The sequence below is a fragment of the Epinephelus fuscoguttatus genome, linkage group LG6 (genome assembly GCF_011397635.1).
Source record: "Epinephelus fuscoguttatus linkage group LG6, E.fuscoguttatus.final_Chr_v1".
In the NCBI taxonomy this organism is placed as follows: Eukaryota; Metazoa; Chordata; class Actinopteri; order Perciformes; family Serranidae; genus Epinephelus; species Epinephelus fuscoguttatus.
Genome location: NC_064757.1, coordinates 45,193,199 through 45,210,269, shown reverse-complemented (window position 1 = coordinate 45,210,269; position 17,071 = coordinate 45,193,199). Strand labels below are relative to the sequence as shown.

General features: G+C 41.4%; 2 protein-coding genes across 5 annotated transcripts in view; both read left to right on the top strand.

The window, feature by feature from the left end:
* The window catches only part of LOC125890731 (golgin subfamily B member 1-like), a 104,404-nt gene that overhangs the window by 77,070 nt on the left and 10,263 nt on the right, over nucleotides 1–17,071 (top strand). The window contains exons 1-2 of one of the 4 annotated variants that reach the window (XM_049579513.1): nucleotides 8,335–8,410; nucleotides 11,596–11,680. In XM_049579513.1, the coding sequence (XP_049435470.1) occupies nucleotides 11,662–11,680 (19 nt within the window). In that variant the 5' untranslated portion in view covers nucleotides 8,335–8,410; nucleotides 11,596–11,661. Of the gene's footprint in view, nucleotides 1–8,334; nucleotides 8,411–9,723; nucleotides 9,800–11,595; nucleotides 11,681–17,071 lie in introns of those variants that run through there. The other 3 variants (XM_049579510.1, XM_049579511.1, XM_049579512.1) reach the window with 3 other exon arrangements.
* LOC125890744 (uncharacterized) lies at nucleotides 9–1,581 on the top strand. The gene is made up of 2 exons (XM_049579542.1): nucleotides 9–167; nucleotides 443–1,581. Exon 2 carries the CDS (start codon nucleotides 474–476, stop codon nucleotides 1,329–1,331), a length of 858 nt encoding a protein of 285 aa, XP_049435499.1. The 5' UTR covers nucleotides 9–167; nucleotides 443–473; the 3' UTR covers nucleotides 1,332–1,581.

Below are 17,071 nucleotides of genomic sequence, written 5' to 3'. Positions count from 1 at the left end.
ATGGGTGTGTAAATATCTAAATCAAATTTTTTCTGGGTGTGTTATTTCATGTCACTGTGTTTTTTTTATTAACTTGTTATTTTTTCATTATTGTCTATTTGTTTTCAGCGGTCATGCCGTTATATGGGTCATGGGATGGCCTCTGATTGGCTCCTGTGATTACATAGGTGTGGCCATTGAAACATCTTCTTTCCAAATACAATGATTAGTTGATGCATGAGTGATACCTACGTACAATTTGTAGCTGAATACCCATATATACACGCCCATGTGTGTATGTATATGTATGTGTATATATGTGCGTGTGTACGTGTATGTATATGTATATACGTGTGTATATGTATATGTATGTGTGTATGTAAGTGCGCCTATATGTATGTATGTATATTTGTATGTATGTATGTGTGTGTATACTGATATATTTCTTTAACCTGACCGCCAGGAGTCAGAAGGAGTACCGGGAATGTAGTCTGATGTGCTTCACTGAGACATGGCTTCACCAGGACATTCCCGACAACAACGTCTCCATCAGCGGCTTTCAGACTGTTCGGGCCGACCGGGACTGCACCGAGAGCGGTAAGCGCAAAGGAGGGGGGCTTGCTGTTCTAGTAAATAACCGCTGGTGCAGTCCTGACCATATTTCCATTAAGGAACGTATCTGTTGCCCGGACATTGAACTGTTTGCTGTTGGACTCAGGCCGTATTATTTGCCCAGGGAGTTTTCACATGCCATTATTGTGACTGTTTACATCCCCCCCTCTGCCAACCCGACGTCGGCATGTGACGTCATTCACTCCGCCATAGCCCGCCTGCAGACTAAACACCCGAGTGCCTTCATAGCTATCTCGGGTGACTTCAACCATGTCACCATGGCAACAACATTGCCCACATTCACACAGTATGTGAGCTGCCCTACCAGAGAGGAGAGGACACTGGACTTGCTGTATGCAAACGCCAAAGATGCATACAGCTGCTCCCCCCTCCCCCCTCTGGGTAGGTCAGACCACAACCTGGTGCACCTCAACCCCTGCTATGTACCACTAGTCAAGAGCCAGCCTGCGACCATGAGGACAGTGAGGAGATGGTCGGAGGAGACTTATGAGACACTGCAGGGCTGTTTTGGTGTGACAGACTGGCAGGCACTCTGTGAGCCACATGGGGAGGACATCGACGGGCTCACAGAATGCATCACGGACTACATCAGCTTCTGTGTGGACTCCACTGTCCCAACCAGGACTGTCCATTGTTACCCAAATAACAAACCGTGGGTAACAAAGCCATCCTCAATGCAAAGAAGAGGGCCTTCAGAGCTGGTGACAGGGAGGAGGTGAGAACAATACAGGGGGAGCTGAAGATGAAGATCAGGGAGGCTAAGGAGAGGTACAGGAGGAAGCTGGAGAGGAAACTCCAGCAGAACAACATGAGAGAGGTCTGGAGTGGAATGAGGACCATCACTGGCTTCAGGACCAACAACCACAGAGGAGCTGAAGGCAGCGTGGACAGGGCCAATGAACTGAATCTGTTTTTTAACAGATTTGACACTGCTGGACCTGCCCATCCCCCCCCGACTCTTCTGCTGTCTGTCTTGGTCAACCATCTCCCACTCTGCCCTCCTCCCCCACTCCTCCCTCTCACACCTCAACACCTTCCTGCTTGACCCCCCCTCCTCCTCCTCCTCACACCTCCTCCCCCCGTGGTCACACTGACTGCTCTCTCCATCATGAGGACTACACCCCTCCCCCACGTGTCGTCACCTCCACAGTGTGCTTCACTGCTGACCATGTGAGAAGACAGCAGATGAGACTCACTCAAATAAGGCTGCAGGCCCTGATGATGTCAGCCCCAGGGTGCAGCCTGTGAGCTATGTGAGTACTCAGCATGTCTTCAACATGAGCCTGAGTCTCCAGAGGGTCCCCTTGCTGTGGAAGACATCCTGCCTCGTTCCTGTGCCAAAGACGTCACGTCCCAGTGGCTCCAAGGACTACAGACCCGTGGCACTGACCTCCCACATCATGAAGACTCTGGAGAGACTCGTCTTGGAGCAGCTCTGGGCCCATGGTCAAGCCACTTTTGGACCCCCTCCAGTTCGCCTATCAGCCCCGACTTGGAGTTGAGGACGCCATCATCTACCTGCTCAACCGTGTCTACGCCCATTTGGATAAGCCGGCGAGCACTGTGAGGGTCATGTTTTTTGACTTCTCTAGTGCGTTCAACACCATCCGTCCAGCTCTACTGGGTGACAAGCTGACAGCAGTGCAGGTGGATGCCCCCCTGGTGTCCTGTATGATTGTATGTTACCATGTTTGAGGAGGGCTGAGAAATGTATGCATGAGGCGTGTCGCTGCAACGCTGTGTGTCAGACAGAAGTGCCAAAACTGCAGTTCACTGAATGGCCACTTGAGACTGTCCTCTCCCCTTCCTCTTCTCTAAAATGCCAGTCTCTAGTCTCTAGAAATAAACATGTTTACAGCCTGGTACAAAAAACGGTTTTGGTCTCTATAGTTAATTTCCCCTTTCATGACAACTGTGGGAGAGGGATTTTTTTTTTATATCTCATCCGTTTAAATGTTATTAAGGTTTAAAATTGTGCATAATTAAGGGCGTGGCCACTTTGAGTGACAGGTGGCACCATCACGGGTAGCTAACTAGCATGCTAACTAGCCGCTGGCTCTGCTGTGCAGAGCTGAGCTCAGACTGAGCTGTCTGCTCGGCGTCGTCTCAGCCAATTCGCGTCCATGTTCAAGGCATTGAACCGTTTATGTTTATATGTTAGCACTAATTAGCGGTCATCATCTAGCTTGTCAGCAGCGTGTATCGGTGTTTGCGGTCACCACCTAGCTTGTCAGCTTATTATTATTAAGCCTTTATTTAATACATGTAAAATCACGTTGATACCGGAGTGGAATGAGGACCATCACTGGCTTCAGGACCAACAACCACAGAGGAGTTGAAGGCAGCGTGGACAGGGCCAATGAATGTTGATACCGGAGGTCTCATTTTCAAGTGCGACCTGTATCACAGCAGCAACATCCACATCAAGTTACAAGTTACAGAGCTGCAGACAATACGATACAACACAAGCTTAGCTCGTTAACTAGCTAACTAGCCAGCTAACGGTTAGCCTTCGAGCAAGACGCCAATCCGGGGATGCATCAAAGTCAGAACCTAACAGAGTAATGTTAGGATTTAGGCATTGATGGAGAATATATTGTGAACAAAAGGCTGAGGCTGTGTGAGGTTTGAAAATAAAGGTTCACCACGTTAGTTAGCTAACGTGTTGCAATGTTAACGTTAAATTTGTCATATGAGCAGTGTAACATTAACGTAACATTAAGGCTATACTTCATTCATTCATTCATCTTCTAACCGCTTCATCCTCTTGAGGGTGCCTATCCCAGCTACATCGGGCGAGAGGCAGGGTTCACCCTGGACAGGTCGCCAGACAATCACAGGGCTGACACATAGAGACAAACAACCATTCACGCTCACATTCACACCTACGGACAATTTAGGGTCACCAATTAACCTGCATGTCTTTGGACTGTGGGAGGAAGCTGGAGTGCCCGGAGAGAACCCACGCTGACACGGGGAGAACATGCAAACTCCACACAGAGGGGCTCCCACGCCCGGGATCGAACCGGCAACCCTCTTGCTGTGAGGCGAGAGTGCTAACCACCACACCACCGTGCCGCCCTTAAGGCCATACTTGTGTATGTAAATTAAAAAGTTGCGAACTGTGTGAAATTACAGTAAGGTGTGTAACGTAATTTTTAAAAAAAAACTAATGTGACATTTTTCACATGAAACATATTAAGAAAATAAGTGTAGGATATAGGCCTGTAGCCACACAACAATAGATTATGCACAGACAGAATATATGGACTGTGATGGCCGCCACCTTTTTTTTTTTGCTAAAATAAATTGATTATGATCTGTTGTATTGTTTGCATGTAAAGGTGTCTGTGAAGTAGGTAACCTAATACATATATTACTTTTAATATCTATTTGTCTGTGTAAAGTTTTCCTCTAGGTGACCCAGACAGACTGGACCAGTGGACACTCAGCACGAGGAGACAGAACTGGACTCCAAACAAGACTTCCCATCTGTGAAGTGAACACTTTGAGAGTCATCACTTCAGCACTGACTCCAGGATAAAGACACCTTTTTTCATACAGTACCTCACAAAGAGTCAAGAAACTTATTAGTTTAAAATGATGAATTATTGACCATAATACATTTAAATGCATTACATAAATTACTAATTCTCATACATTACTAAGTACTCGATTAGGGCACTCAACTTACCTCAAGTTTCGTGAAGGAGCTGGCACCAAGCAGGAGCAGCCAACACCACAGGGCTAGCCAAAGTAGCCTAGCTTCTTAGCGTAGCTTGTTAGCCTTAGCTAACTTAGCAGCGTCGAGCGAGGTGGGCGTGTTTAAGCAACCAGGCTTAATTTGGCCCGCCTCTTTGGCAGTTTTGGATTGGCCGGGAGTTGGGCGGAGTCAGGCACTGCCAAAATGGTGACGGCCAGAGCCAACTACTTTGAGCTTCAAACCCGCTACTCAGAAACCAATGGGTGACATCACGGTGGGTCCATGTCATTGGTCCGACCTCCCATTAGTTCAACCTCCCATTAGTTCGACCAGTCCGACCTGTTCGTACTAATGGGAGGTCGAACTGATGGGAGGTCCCCTAAGTCTGACTGTCCATTCTGACCGTTCACCTCCATTCGGGCCGCGGGAGTGAAAGGCATGCACCGTATCTACAGGCTGTTACATATTATGCAACCAGCAATCTGATCTATTGAGAGTTTATAGTACTGTAGTGACGCATAGCCTAATTCCCGACAGCAAGATTGGTTTTTAAAATAATAAAAAAGTCAGTTAACCCTCAGAACTCAGAGTGGCAGCTTTCATATTTTGCAGAATATCTATATATACCCGACTGTCAAATCGGGCTGGGCTGGGCCGTTTTTTTCATGAATACGTCGGGCTCGGGCTCATTGACTCTAAGTTATATTGTAACTAAGCAGCATCCTGCACAGCGGTATTTTAATTCAGGCATGTCTCACTCTATGCAGCATGTGTGATGTGTGTTTCTGTGTGTTTCTGAGAGCGCTTTCTCTCAGAAATTCTCGCTTTTTCGCTCTCTCAGAGCGAGAGAGAGAGCGGCTGCGCGCCTCAATGAAAGCGCATGGCAGAAAGACAATAAGACAAGATAAGATAAGAAACTTTATTGTCATTGCACAGCAGATACAACGAAACTTTGTTTGGCAGCAATCTCTTGTCTTGTAGCAGGTACAATGTCGAGCATAACAGGCAATAAATAAATCTGTATAAAATAGGATCAAATATGACATAATTTAAAAGAAATGTGCAAGTGTGCAAGAAGAGCAGTTATTGCGTTGGCCACATTGCAATTGCATGCATCTGTGATCAGTCCCCTAATTTAATTTTAACAATTTTTACAATCTTCTCCAATTTCTCGTTTTATTTTATGGAAGTGATCAATATAAGTGCACTTGTCCTACAGCCGCCACAACGGGTTTTTATAATGCAAATAACTCTGTTTAGATAAAACCTACAAGCTTCTCTTCCTATGACTTTTACTAAAAATGTGTCTTGTATGTTTTCTGAAGCCTTTAAGTTACAAAAATGAAACACACTAGACTTCTGAGCATTTATACCTCCGACCGCGGCAGACCACTGCTGAAAGTTATACATACATATACAATAATAGGCTAAATAATGTCTAAACAATAATAAATTGTATCTAAGTTATCTATTAGGCTACCATTTCACTCTGTAAATAGATTTTAAAATTTCAATATATGTTAATATTATTTTTGCTTATTTCATTATTGTTATTATTGGTTTACTTTTTAGTAGTATTGTATTGTCTGAGGATGACTCATTTTAGTAACTCTCTACAGTAAAAAAGAAACAAACAAAACTCATGTTATACACTGGGCCTTCAAAGTGCTCTCTGAAACTACACCTGGCATGGCTTGTGTCCAGAAAATGAAAAAAAATCTAAGCTTTGTCGTAGAGCTAAACCAAATACATCATTGGAAAGGTCTCAACCTGCAGAGTAACATATGTCAGTATGAAGATTCTACATGGCTCCTGCTTTCAGCCATTCACCTTTGAACCTTGACCTCAGTGCATGTTTGCAGGCTTATAACTCAGCAACTAAAGGGGGTACAGACATGGGACCAGCTGTTATAGAGAGCTCTTGACCTCAGCTATCATGTGAGTGTAGTCAACAACTGGAGGTGCTGTCAGATATGGGTAAAATATGGATAAAATTAATTTTCACCCATTTAGAAATTAGATATTTAAAATCTGATTTCACAAATGTGTTTACCATCCCCTTAAAGTCCACAGTGTACTCTTAATTCAGTATTTACAACTTCCAAATCTTGGAAAAAAACAAACAAAAAAACTAAAAACTACAATTCCCTGGGACCGCACCATGCAGTTTGATACATATCAGGAACATAGTTGTAGTTCTTCTGATTTGCAAAGTAGGGTTCTAAATAAGGTTGTAAAAAGATATATCAACTGAATATATCTAATATCTAGTAAAGCTGAAGTAGTTATTACACTGCACCTAGATGACTATGTTAATAAAAAGCAAGGATGTCGGCAAATTTTCGATATTTTAGGTAATATGCTAGAAACGGCGTTTTTAGGACGGTAGGTTTTTTGCGGCTTGTTGTAAAATAGTTGTAAAAAGATACATCTACTGAATATATCTAATATCTAGTAAAGCTGAACTAATAATGACACTACATCTAGATGAAACATGTTAAGAAAAACTAAGGATGATGGTTAATTTCAGATAATTTAGCTAGTACTGTAGAAACGGCGTTTTTGGGACCGAATATTTGAATAGGCCTATATCAAATATCTAGTACAACCGAACTATCATGTTACTGTTATTATTGGTGGGAAATTATAACAGAGGAATATATTTGTCGTTTTAATATTAAGAACACTTTCGTGTTTTTGTGTGTATACAGGACGTTGTTGAATCAGGGAATCCATGTATCCACCACGACAATGGATCCTAACTGACTTTACATTGGCATTGCTTCCGTGGTACCGGCACGTAATTTCAACCCATTACTCTTGTGTGTCTGTTTAACAGAGCGAAAGAGAGAGCGATCGAGAGAGAGAGAGAGAGAGAGAGGGAGAGCAGCTGCGCGCATCAATGAAAGCACTGGGCAGAAAGTAATTAATTAATAATAGCGCTGTCCTTGGTGCTGAACAGAAAATCAGCGCAGTAGAAAACAGAAGAAGCCTGGAGGGGGTGTGCAGGTGAAGACGGGTCGAACTAACGGGACCTCCCATTGGTGTGACTTCCTATTAGTATGCCCTAGTCGGACAGATGGGAGGTCAAACCAATGGGAGGTCGGACCAATGGGCAGTTCCCGTCACGGTGACTACGTCCATATTTTTATACAGTCTATGCTAAAAACATGAAACTCAAAAATAACTGGTGACAACAGTTGTAGCACAAATATGATAACTCACATGTGAGTTTGGTTCATGTCCTCCATCACTGCTGCTGGTTGATACAAAATGTATGCTGGGATACTTGTGTACCACGAGTTCACCTCCAAAAGCATCCTTGATGAAATGGACGAACAAGACGGGCGGGTATCTGGACCATACTTAGATAAATGCAAATGTTAAATCAGTTTAAGACAAGACAGTTAAAGATAATATATCACAGTTTAATAAATGGATAATTAAGGAAAGAGGGCGCACAGATCCTTACCTCTGTTCGACTCCACATACACAAACTAACACACTAAATGTTAAATGTTATTTGAACTGAACATAGTGAACATGCTCTATAATAAACCGAGATAAAATACTGTGGAATCAGTTATGATGATAAACACATATTACAGTCAGAAGAACACAGAGGCTTCATCGTCACTTTAAAGCATGAAAATGTTTCTGTCAGGTTGGAGCATCAACTACAGGGTTTAGTTTAGTTGTTTGTAGTTGGCCAGTCATTTCTCTGCTTTCATTAAATCTGTATTCATGTGTAGAATTGTCACAAACATTTATAGAATCTTTAAAAGACAAAAACATGTCAATAAAGTGATGTAAAGTTGATATTAAAAAGGGTGGCACTCAGAGGCAGGTGTCTACTTTGTCTCTGGATCCTGTCAACACCACCTCACCTCCTCCTTCCGTCATCGGTGAGCCCCCTCGGACTGAAAGGAGTCCCACTCCGCCTCCATCTGCAGCTCCATCCGTTTATTTCTCCTCCTTCACCGGACACACAAACCGGGACCTGCTAACAACAGCATCATGTCAGGTCTCTCAGAGTCAGTAACATCCGTAAAATCCGTTACAGCGGGACAGCAGACTGGCTCCGGATGTTAGCAGGTGAAATAAATGACACTATATACCTGGTTACAACTGAATATGGTCTCTCACAGCCACCTCCGTTTGACACCAAGCTCCAAAACATATTGAAGCTAACTGCTGCTCAGCAAGCTAACGTTACACCACTGATTTCTCATCAAGCTACTTCACGTTACTTTAAGTCACTGATATTGTGCTCAACAAATCACTGTACAACAAATGACCACTGATATGGTGACACAATCGTTCACAACAATAAGCGGAAGTCCCTTGAACAGAAAACAAGTCAGTCCAAAGCTTCACAGACACAAAAATGAACGTATATTGTCGTAGTTTAACGGAGTTTGTAACAGACAGCTGAAACACAAACAGCTTCACAGCAGCACACTGGAAACCACATGTGGGTTCAACAACTCCAGTTTGCAGGGGCTCCACAAGATGGCGCCGCTGCCACAAAAATCAAACCTGATGGAAACAAAGCGCAGTGGGAAAAGTAACGTTACAGCCTGCGTTACATTACCAACAGGATAAAGTAGTTTATAGCATGATGGGGAAATATAACAGTGATTAATAAAGTATGACATTAACAGCAGTAACAGTCACAGGACTCTTTTAACCTGCTGCATATTTAATATTGTTGTATTGTGTGGGATACTGTGTGTTTCACTGTTTCATCCAGCAGGTGGCGCTCTGACATTAACGACTGACATCAAGTCTGTTTCCAAAGAACTTGTGCAGAACCGTCTGTAACTTTATTAATGATCATTTACACTTTTCCATCTTATTTTCTGTTCATAATTTTAATGCATTTGTAACTTAAAAACTAAAATGACTAAAAGTGGTTTACATGAAATGTAACATTGGATAATGATGTTTAAACCAGCTGCTCTGCATTTCACCACAGTAGGTTTAGATCATGTGTTTATGATGATTATGACTTAAATCAGAGATGATAAGTGTTTGAGCTTTAAGTTAAGACTTGTTTTTCCCTTTAAAGTGTCAGCTGTAGAGAAGAGTGAATCAGTTTCAACAGAAAACTACAACAGCTGTTTGGTTATTTAAAATCAGCTTTGTGAAGAGGAAGTCACATGAAATATTTTAACTGATGTTGAGAAATGTGTCACATACAACTGACAAATATCACAGTGTATTTGATCAGCATACAGCCTAATAAACATATAATAGTTATTATCAGTGTGTTTAGAGTCAAGTTTAAAAATGTACAACAACTATTTGCAAAGAAGACAAACAAACAAACCACTTTGTCTTTAATCTACAGTCACACCTGCAGTATTTAGCTTGTAGCTTTAAGAACAGCTGCGGTGTCTTCTTTTTTTTTTTAAACTCCCTCCAGACAGTTATAAACTTTCACTTTCATTACTGAGTGTGTCGCAACAAGAACTGCAGCAGGTGAGTGAACTGATCAAAACTAGATAAAGAAAAATAACTAAAGTAAAGTCAGTCTGTCAGAGCTGCTGATGGATCAATAGAGCTGGTAACAGAACAATAACAGATCTGTGTGGGATCAAAGTAGGTTGACTGAATGATCTTTGCTGCCACAGTGTGTAGTATAATGTGTGGTATGACAGCTGTGACCAGCCAAGTTAGCGGGCTCTATATGTCTGAAGCTGAAACAGACAACGCCCATCCAACAGTCTGAAAGAAATGTGATGACTTTCTGTGTTTCTGTCTGAACTCAGAGCTCCTGATATGTTTCACCTCTTAAATCTCTGAAACAAGATTAACTGAGACGACTGTGAAAAATGTCACATTTCAGCCTCATTCAACCGTCAAGACGTCATTTTAGATGTCATGAGAGGAGGAAGTCAGTAGTGTTGATGGGACATGCTTGTACAGTGTGAATGTGCAGCAGTATAACATGAGACGTTTTTATTACTTTGAAAGAAGGAAATGTTTTTGTTCCTGTTACACCACAGAGAAAACATGTTTTATAGACAGTAATATTAATGCCAGATGCTACACCATTGTTTAGAGGATTCAAAGTAACATTAGGCCAACATCATAAACTCAGAAGAAGAAGAAGAAGAAGAATTCCAATTTTAAGATAATGGTGATCAATGAAGCAGAATCTCCTTAAAATATAACCTATGGTTTTATGTTTTACTTTTAGATGGTTGAATTATGTTGGAAATAGGCCTGCTACTAGGCTGCAGGTTAATTTTTGGCCTACTCAAAAAAAAAAAAAACATTTAAAAGATCTGTTTCAGCTTTTCTTGTTTTTGTTTATTTATTTTCTTACTGATGCATTCTGGTCATATTAAATTTATTTCGTTGTAAAAACAAAATCTGATCTTGTAAAAGATCATTTTTGAAAAAAGGAGGATATCTGTCACATCAAAGTCAAAGTCAGGTTTATTGTCAATTCTACAATATGTACAAGACATACAGAGGATCGAAATAACGTTACTCTTCGGACCCTCGGTTCAGACAGTACACTTGACACGTTTAATCAACTACAAAATATAAAATACAATAAATGGGGGCATATTAAAGCTAAGCTAAAAAGAGTTATACTCTAAAAGTAAAAGTAAAAAAAGGCACAGTAGTAGCAACAACAATCAAGGTCAGTATGGTAGCATATATTATAAACAGGCTGAGAGGCTTTGTCAATCCTTTTTTCACCACTTGCTAAAACTATTTAAAGATGGTTTAAACTGATATCAGAGTGTTGCTTAGATCAGAGGCTGTCATATTTTTGCATAAAAACTAATCAGCTTAACGGCAGCAATGTCCTGTAATATTATCTAGAAATATTATCTAACAAAGCTCATGAACCATAAACGGCCCGACAGGACAGACAGGACACGGATCAAAAGGGGGTCCACAGAGACTGCAAATGCACTGGGCCCACAATTTGGTTTTACTGCCCCTGCTTTTGGATATCACATGGTTGTTGGTTGATCAAAGTGGTGTCCATGTTTATCAAGGCCAATGACCTGCATCTTAGGTTCATCAAAATTTTGGAGCAAAAATTTGTTTTTTTACATCAGACAAGCAGGCATCTAATCTAATAACTCAGGAACCATCATCAGCCTCTACAGGCAAATACAGCTGAGTATCATCAGCGTAGCAGCCATGAGTCAATCTGTAGATCTACCATCAGTAGTGAAATGTACTGTTATTACTGATGGTGCTTTCTGGTGTGAATCGGTGGGATCATTAAATGTTTTTTTTTCTTCCTTTAGGTTCTTCAGACGCAGCTGTTGGTCTTCAGCTGAATTAGTGTCTGATGTGTCCAGCACAGTGACATCATGGCGACTGCAGCACCAGGTGAGTCCAGTCAGACTTTATCAGTCTGGATAAAAGACTGTCGTCTCTCTCTGTCCACATATCACACTGCACTTTGTCCTCAGACCTTAAATCAGGTCTTTGTGTCTGGAACTGAACTCAGCTGACTGGTCAGTGTCATTTTATTCTACTGCAACACTGAATATGAGAAGCACTATAAACTGTCTTTATAAACTGATGTATAGAACAGACAGTGAGCAGTGAGCTCCACAGCTGGACCACAGTCACTGTCCAAACAACTTCACATTACATTTGATCACAACTATGTTTGTTCACAATCACTTGTGCTTCCTAAATGGACACATTGATTCACTTTCAGTTCAGTTCAGACCTTTATTGTCCCTCGAGGGGAAATTTGATTTGCAGTAGAGGGCAAAAACAGATACAACATGAAATACAAGAGGACATGAGACAATCGCAACAATCACTGCTACAATGAAAACCAAGAGTAAGAATAACGTGAATAAAAATAGTAACAACAAGTACTTGCCCCTAATAAAGTGCTGCAAAGCGTTGCAGTCAAATCAAGAATTAGTGCAAGTTAAGCACCTTTATTGCACTAGGGACAAAGGAAAATTTGAACCTGTTGCTTTTAACTCTGGGACACCTTTATCTCCACCCAGAAGGAAGAAGAACAAATTCTTCCAAGAGTGGATGGTCAGGGCTCGCTAAGATTGACCGTGCCTCCCACAGAGCTACTGTGTGCCAATTATTCTGCTGGCTACTTTAACTATGTTAGATAGACAGTTTTTGTTCTGTACTGAAAGGTTCCCATACCAAGAAATAATACAAAAAGTTAAAATGGATTCGATAAAAGATTTATAAAATAAAACCATCAGTGTCTTGTCCACATTAAAAGTATTCAGTCTGCGCAAAAAGTAAAGTCTCTGCAGGCTCTTTTTACAGATTGCAGATGTATTGAGGTCGTGGTTCAGATTCTCATCAATCACTGTAACTAGATACCTGTAATTCTCCACCAGCTCAACTGGTGAGCCCCTGACATGGGAAGTTTTTCTGAAGTCAATGGCCATATCTTTAGTTTTGTTTATATTTAGTTTCAGAAAGTGGTCGTCACACCATTCTACGAAGTCATTCACAACTTGCCCATGATCGACCTCTCCATCCTGGAGCAGACTGATTAAAACCATATCATCTGCAAATTTTAAGAAATGCCTGTCATCGTAGTAACTGCTACAGTCATTTGTGTATAGAATATACAATAAAGGAGACAGGGCACACCCTTGTGGTGAACCTGTGGATGACAGCCGCTTCTTAGATAGAGCGCCGTTAACCCTGACTGCCTGGGGCCTACATGTTAAAAGATCTAAGATCCATTTCACTATTCCAGCACCAAGATTAAAAGTGGACAATAGTTTCCTTACTAAAATATGTGGCTGTATAGTATTAAAAGCTGAGGAGAAATCTACAAATAAAAGCCTTGCAGGGCGTTGGTAGCGTTGTGGTTAGTGCCGGCACCCCATGTACAAAGGCGATGCCTCGACGCAGGGGTCGCAGGTTCGAGTCCGCCTTGCAACCATTTACTGCATGTCACCCCCCACTCTCTCTCTCACCCCATTTCACTCTGTCCTATACATCAAAGGCAAAAAAGCCCAAAAAAACTCATCTTAAAAAAATAAAATAAAAGCCTTGCATGAGTTTTTGTACCCTTGTGATGCTTGTATAAATAATTAAATAGAGTAACAGGAGCATCATCTACCCCTCTATTGGCCTGATATGCAAATTGCAATGGGTCAAGCTGGCTCTGGACCTTGTTTGTCAGAATTTGTTTGACTAGATGCTCAAAAGATTTCATCACCAGTGATGTCAGAGCCACAGGCCTCAGGTCATTGAGCTCTTTAGGAGATTTGTTCTTGGCCATGGGTACAACAATAGATTTCTTCCACAGTTTTGGGACTCTTTGCTGGGTAAGAGATGAGTTAAAAAGATCAGAAAGGACATCACATAACTGATCTGCACAGACCTTAAGAAGTTTGCCAGTGATCATGTCAGTTCCAGGGCTCTTCCTAATGTTACATTTTTGGAGCATGGATCTGACGGAAAGGGCACTAATACTGGGTTGAGAGGTGGCAGTAAAGTCACTCAGAGAATCAAACACATCAGAATGCATATTAGTAAAATCATGTTCATCATTGAAACGCAAATAAAAGTCATTTAGAGCATTTGCAAGCTCTGGATTTGAGTCAAGACCATCAATTGTGATTGACCTATACTTCTGCGTGTCCTGATTGGTCATAGCTCTCATACCATCCCACACACTGCTTTTAAGTCATTACTGTGAAATTTCTCCTCTATTCTACTTTTAGTTTTGCCCTCTTAATTTCATATCTGACCTCTTTTTTTGCCTCTGCCTTATCTCCCCCATACAGAAAGGCATTATGTTTCCTGAGCAGTGCGTCCTTCAGTGCTTTATTTAGCCAGGGTTTGTTATTAGGAAATGCCTTCACACGTTTAGTTGGGATGATCGAGTCCTTTAAATATAGGATATATGATGATATCACCTCAGTCCTCTCATCGAGATCAGAAGAAGAGTCATTAAAAATGTTCCAGTCTGTGCATTCAAGTGCTCCCTAAAGCTCCTCAACAGCATCCTCTGTCCACATCTCCACTTCTCTGGAGGCAACTTTACTCCTTTTAAGGAGTGACTTGTAGGTTGGGATGAGAGAGATAGTGTTTTGATCAGAACAACCAAGAGGGGGCAAAGCTACAGACTTATACGCACCTTTGACTGAACCATAACATAGGTCAATGATTTTGTTCAGTCTAGTAGGACAAGAAATATACTGATAAAAGTTACTCATTGACTTCAGAGTACAATGATTAAAATCACCAAGAATGAGACAAGGAGCATCAGGAGAGAGGGACTGTAGCTTTTGTGTGACCTTTTGAATAACTGTCACTGCATTCTTTGCATTGGCTTTGGGGTGTATGTATACTACAGTGACGAATATTTAGGGAAATTCACGGGGGAGATAGAAGGGCCGCAGTACACACAGCCTCTCTGACAGTGACGTGTTTACACCACCGCTGATTGATGTAGAGGCAGACCCCGCCTCCCTGGGCCTTTTGGCTACAAACCTTTAGAACAATAAATAGTAGGGGTGTAACGGTACCAAAAAATCATGGTTTGGTAAGTACCTCGGTACGGACGCCACGGTTTGGTAACTCAAATGTTCCACCAAGTTTGTGTTGTCTCGTGTTGTCTCCCTTTGCGAGGCAGACTTTCTCTTGTCTTTTTTCTCTTGTGCCAGCTGCGAATGTTGATACAGGTGTTGTCATACACACCACTTGCGCAATCTGTGCTCCAATAGGAACAAGAAAGGCGTTTGTGTGCATAAATGAGTAAAATAAATTAACTAAATAAATGAATTGAATCAATTTCAAAGTACCGGTATTTTCCAAATGCAGTATAGTACCGTTTGGAATACTCTAGTACCGCGGTACTATTTTAGTACCGGTATACCGTGCAACACTAATGCAAATATTTGCTATTTTTGTATCTGTCTGTCCTTTTACTGTGTCTTGTTTTTTTATTGTAGGCCTACTGCACTACACACACACACACACACACACACACACATATATATATATATATATATACACATACTTTTGCTGGGAGCCTTAAAACGCCGCTTTTAACTCGACAAAGTTCCGTAAAACGCGCCCGTTTTTTACGGGCGTTGTAGAGAGCCACAGTAGACGCCGCTTTTTACGCCGTAATAACTGTCCGAAGAACAGGAAGTCTGGAAGGACGCTGTTATTTAAGGCGTTCTTCCATAATGAGCCCTGCCCTCTGTTTAACACAACCAATAAGTTCAATGTTTCTGAAACCAATCAGCAGAGAGCACAGCGAGACCAAAACAATGGATCCACAAGACTTGGCTGCTGTGTTGCTCTTTTGTATTGCTGGAGGAAATTCCTAAAATTCAAAGGATTAATTGCTGATCTGCATGAAAGTATAATCACCGTGGCTGGAAACGCTGTGCTCAGAATATATCGGTATATAAAATAAATAAACAAAACCTTAATCATCGTATTGTAGCCTACATTTAACCGTGAACCAACCAGAGCGCTACCTCTGTGAGAGACTAACTGTGTGTATCAGCGTCATAAGTTTTCCTCCTTTGCAGCACTTCTAAGAGTGGTTTGCCTCTAGCTCTGTGTCAAATAATGCCTACAATATTTTTCAAAATTTATGAAGTCCAAATGTATTACTCGTCATACAATTTCCACTTATTAGTCTTGCTTTTTGTTTGGTTTTTATGTCATAATTATCTGAACAATCCTAGCTAAAACATTTATGTTGAAATGCTACTCGTTACAGTTATTTCCATGTTCACCAGTAATCATTAGCACAATTTCTAATGTAAAACATATCAAGTTGCGCCACATGTGATCTCTGCAAACTGGTGTGATCATTAGGCGATGTTACACATTTTAACGACAGGGTGGCAGTAGTGGTTAAAACTGGCTTTTCCCAGCTGCTGGAGCTACAAGGCTACAATCTGTCCACCACACTCAATCAGCTATTATTTTTAATTTCATCATAATTCTTGCAGTTACTAAAATGATGTTGCACTGGAAATTAAGCTTCTATTATTCAACCTTGACTCACCTTTACATCCTCCACAGCTTTTTTAAAATACATTTCCAGTGCTGTAAATTGTTGAAATGTGTGCAGTTTAAATGTTTAAATTAAACCCTCCTTTGTCTTGATCAGAATGTGCTCCCACTTCCTTAGCCTGGGAGGAAGAGGAGAGGTTATCAGGGTCAAACTGGGTCGTTTAATTGACGTGTTTTGTATTTTCTTTCCATTACTACAAGAAATTTAAGGGACAGCAAGAAGGACTTCAGCCCACAGGTTCATGAAGAAGCTGGGGAGAATGAGACCAGTAACAGGTTCAAAACACCCCTTCCAGGTATCCTCACCTGCTCTATGTCTACAAGTCCTGAGAAGAGTATAAAGATCAGCCTCCCTGATGGAATCTGATCATTGGCAGTGTAATCAGTGTAATGTTCTCAGCCATAGCCTCTTGTCAAATATGAGGATTTTGCAAAGCCATGTAATCTCATGCCATGAAAAATTAGTCTGTATACGAATATACCTCATCAGGGGGGACTAGAGGCTTTAATTGTTTTTTCTAAATGGTGGAATAGAAACAAACGCACAACTTAATACATTTTTACTGGAGGCAGCTGTAATTGTGTTAACTAAGAATTATTTTAGCGCTGACAGAGATTTCTACCTATAGATAAAAGGAACTGCAATGGGGACCACCATGGCCCCAAACTATGCAAACCTCTATGTAGGTCTGTTTTAGATGAGATATGTTTTAGATGATGCAGTGAACCCAT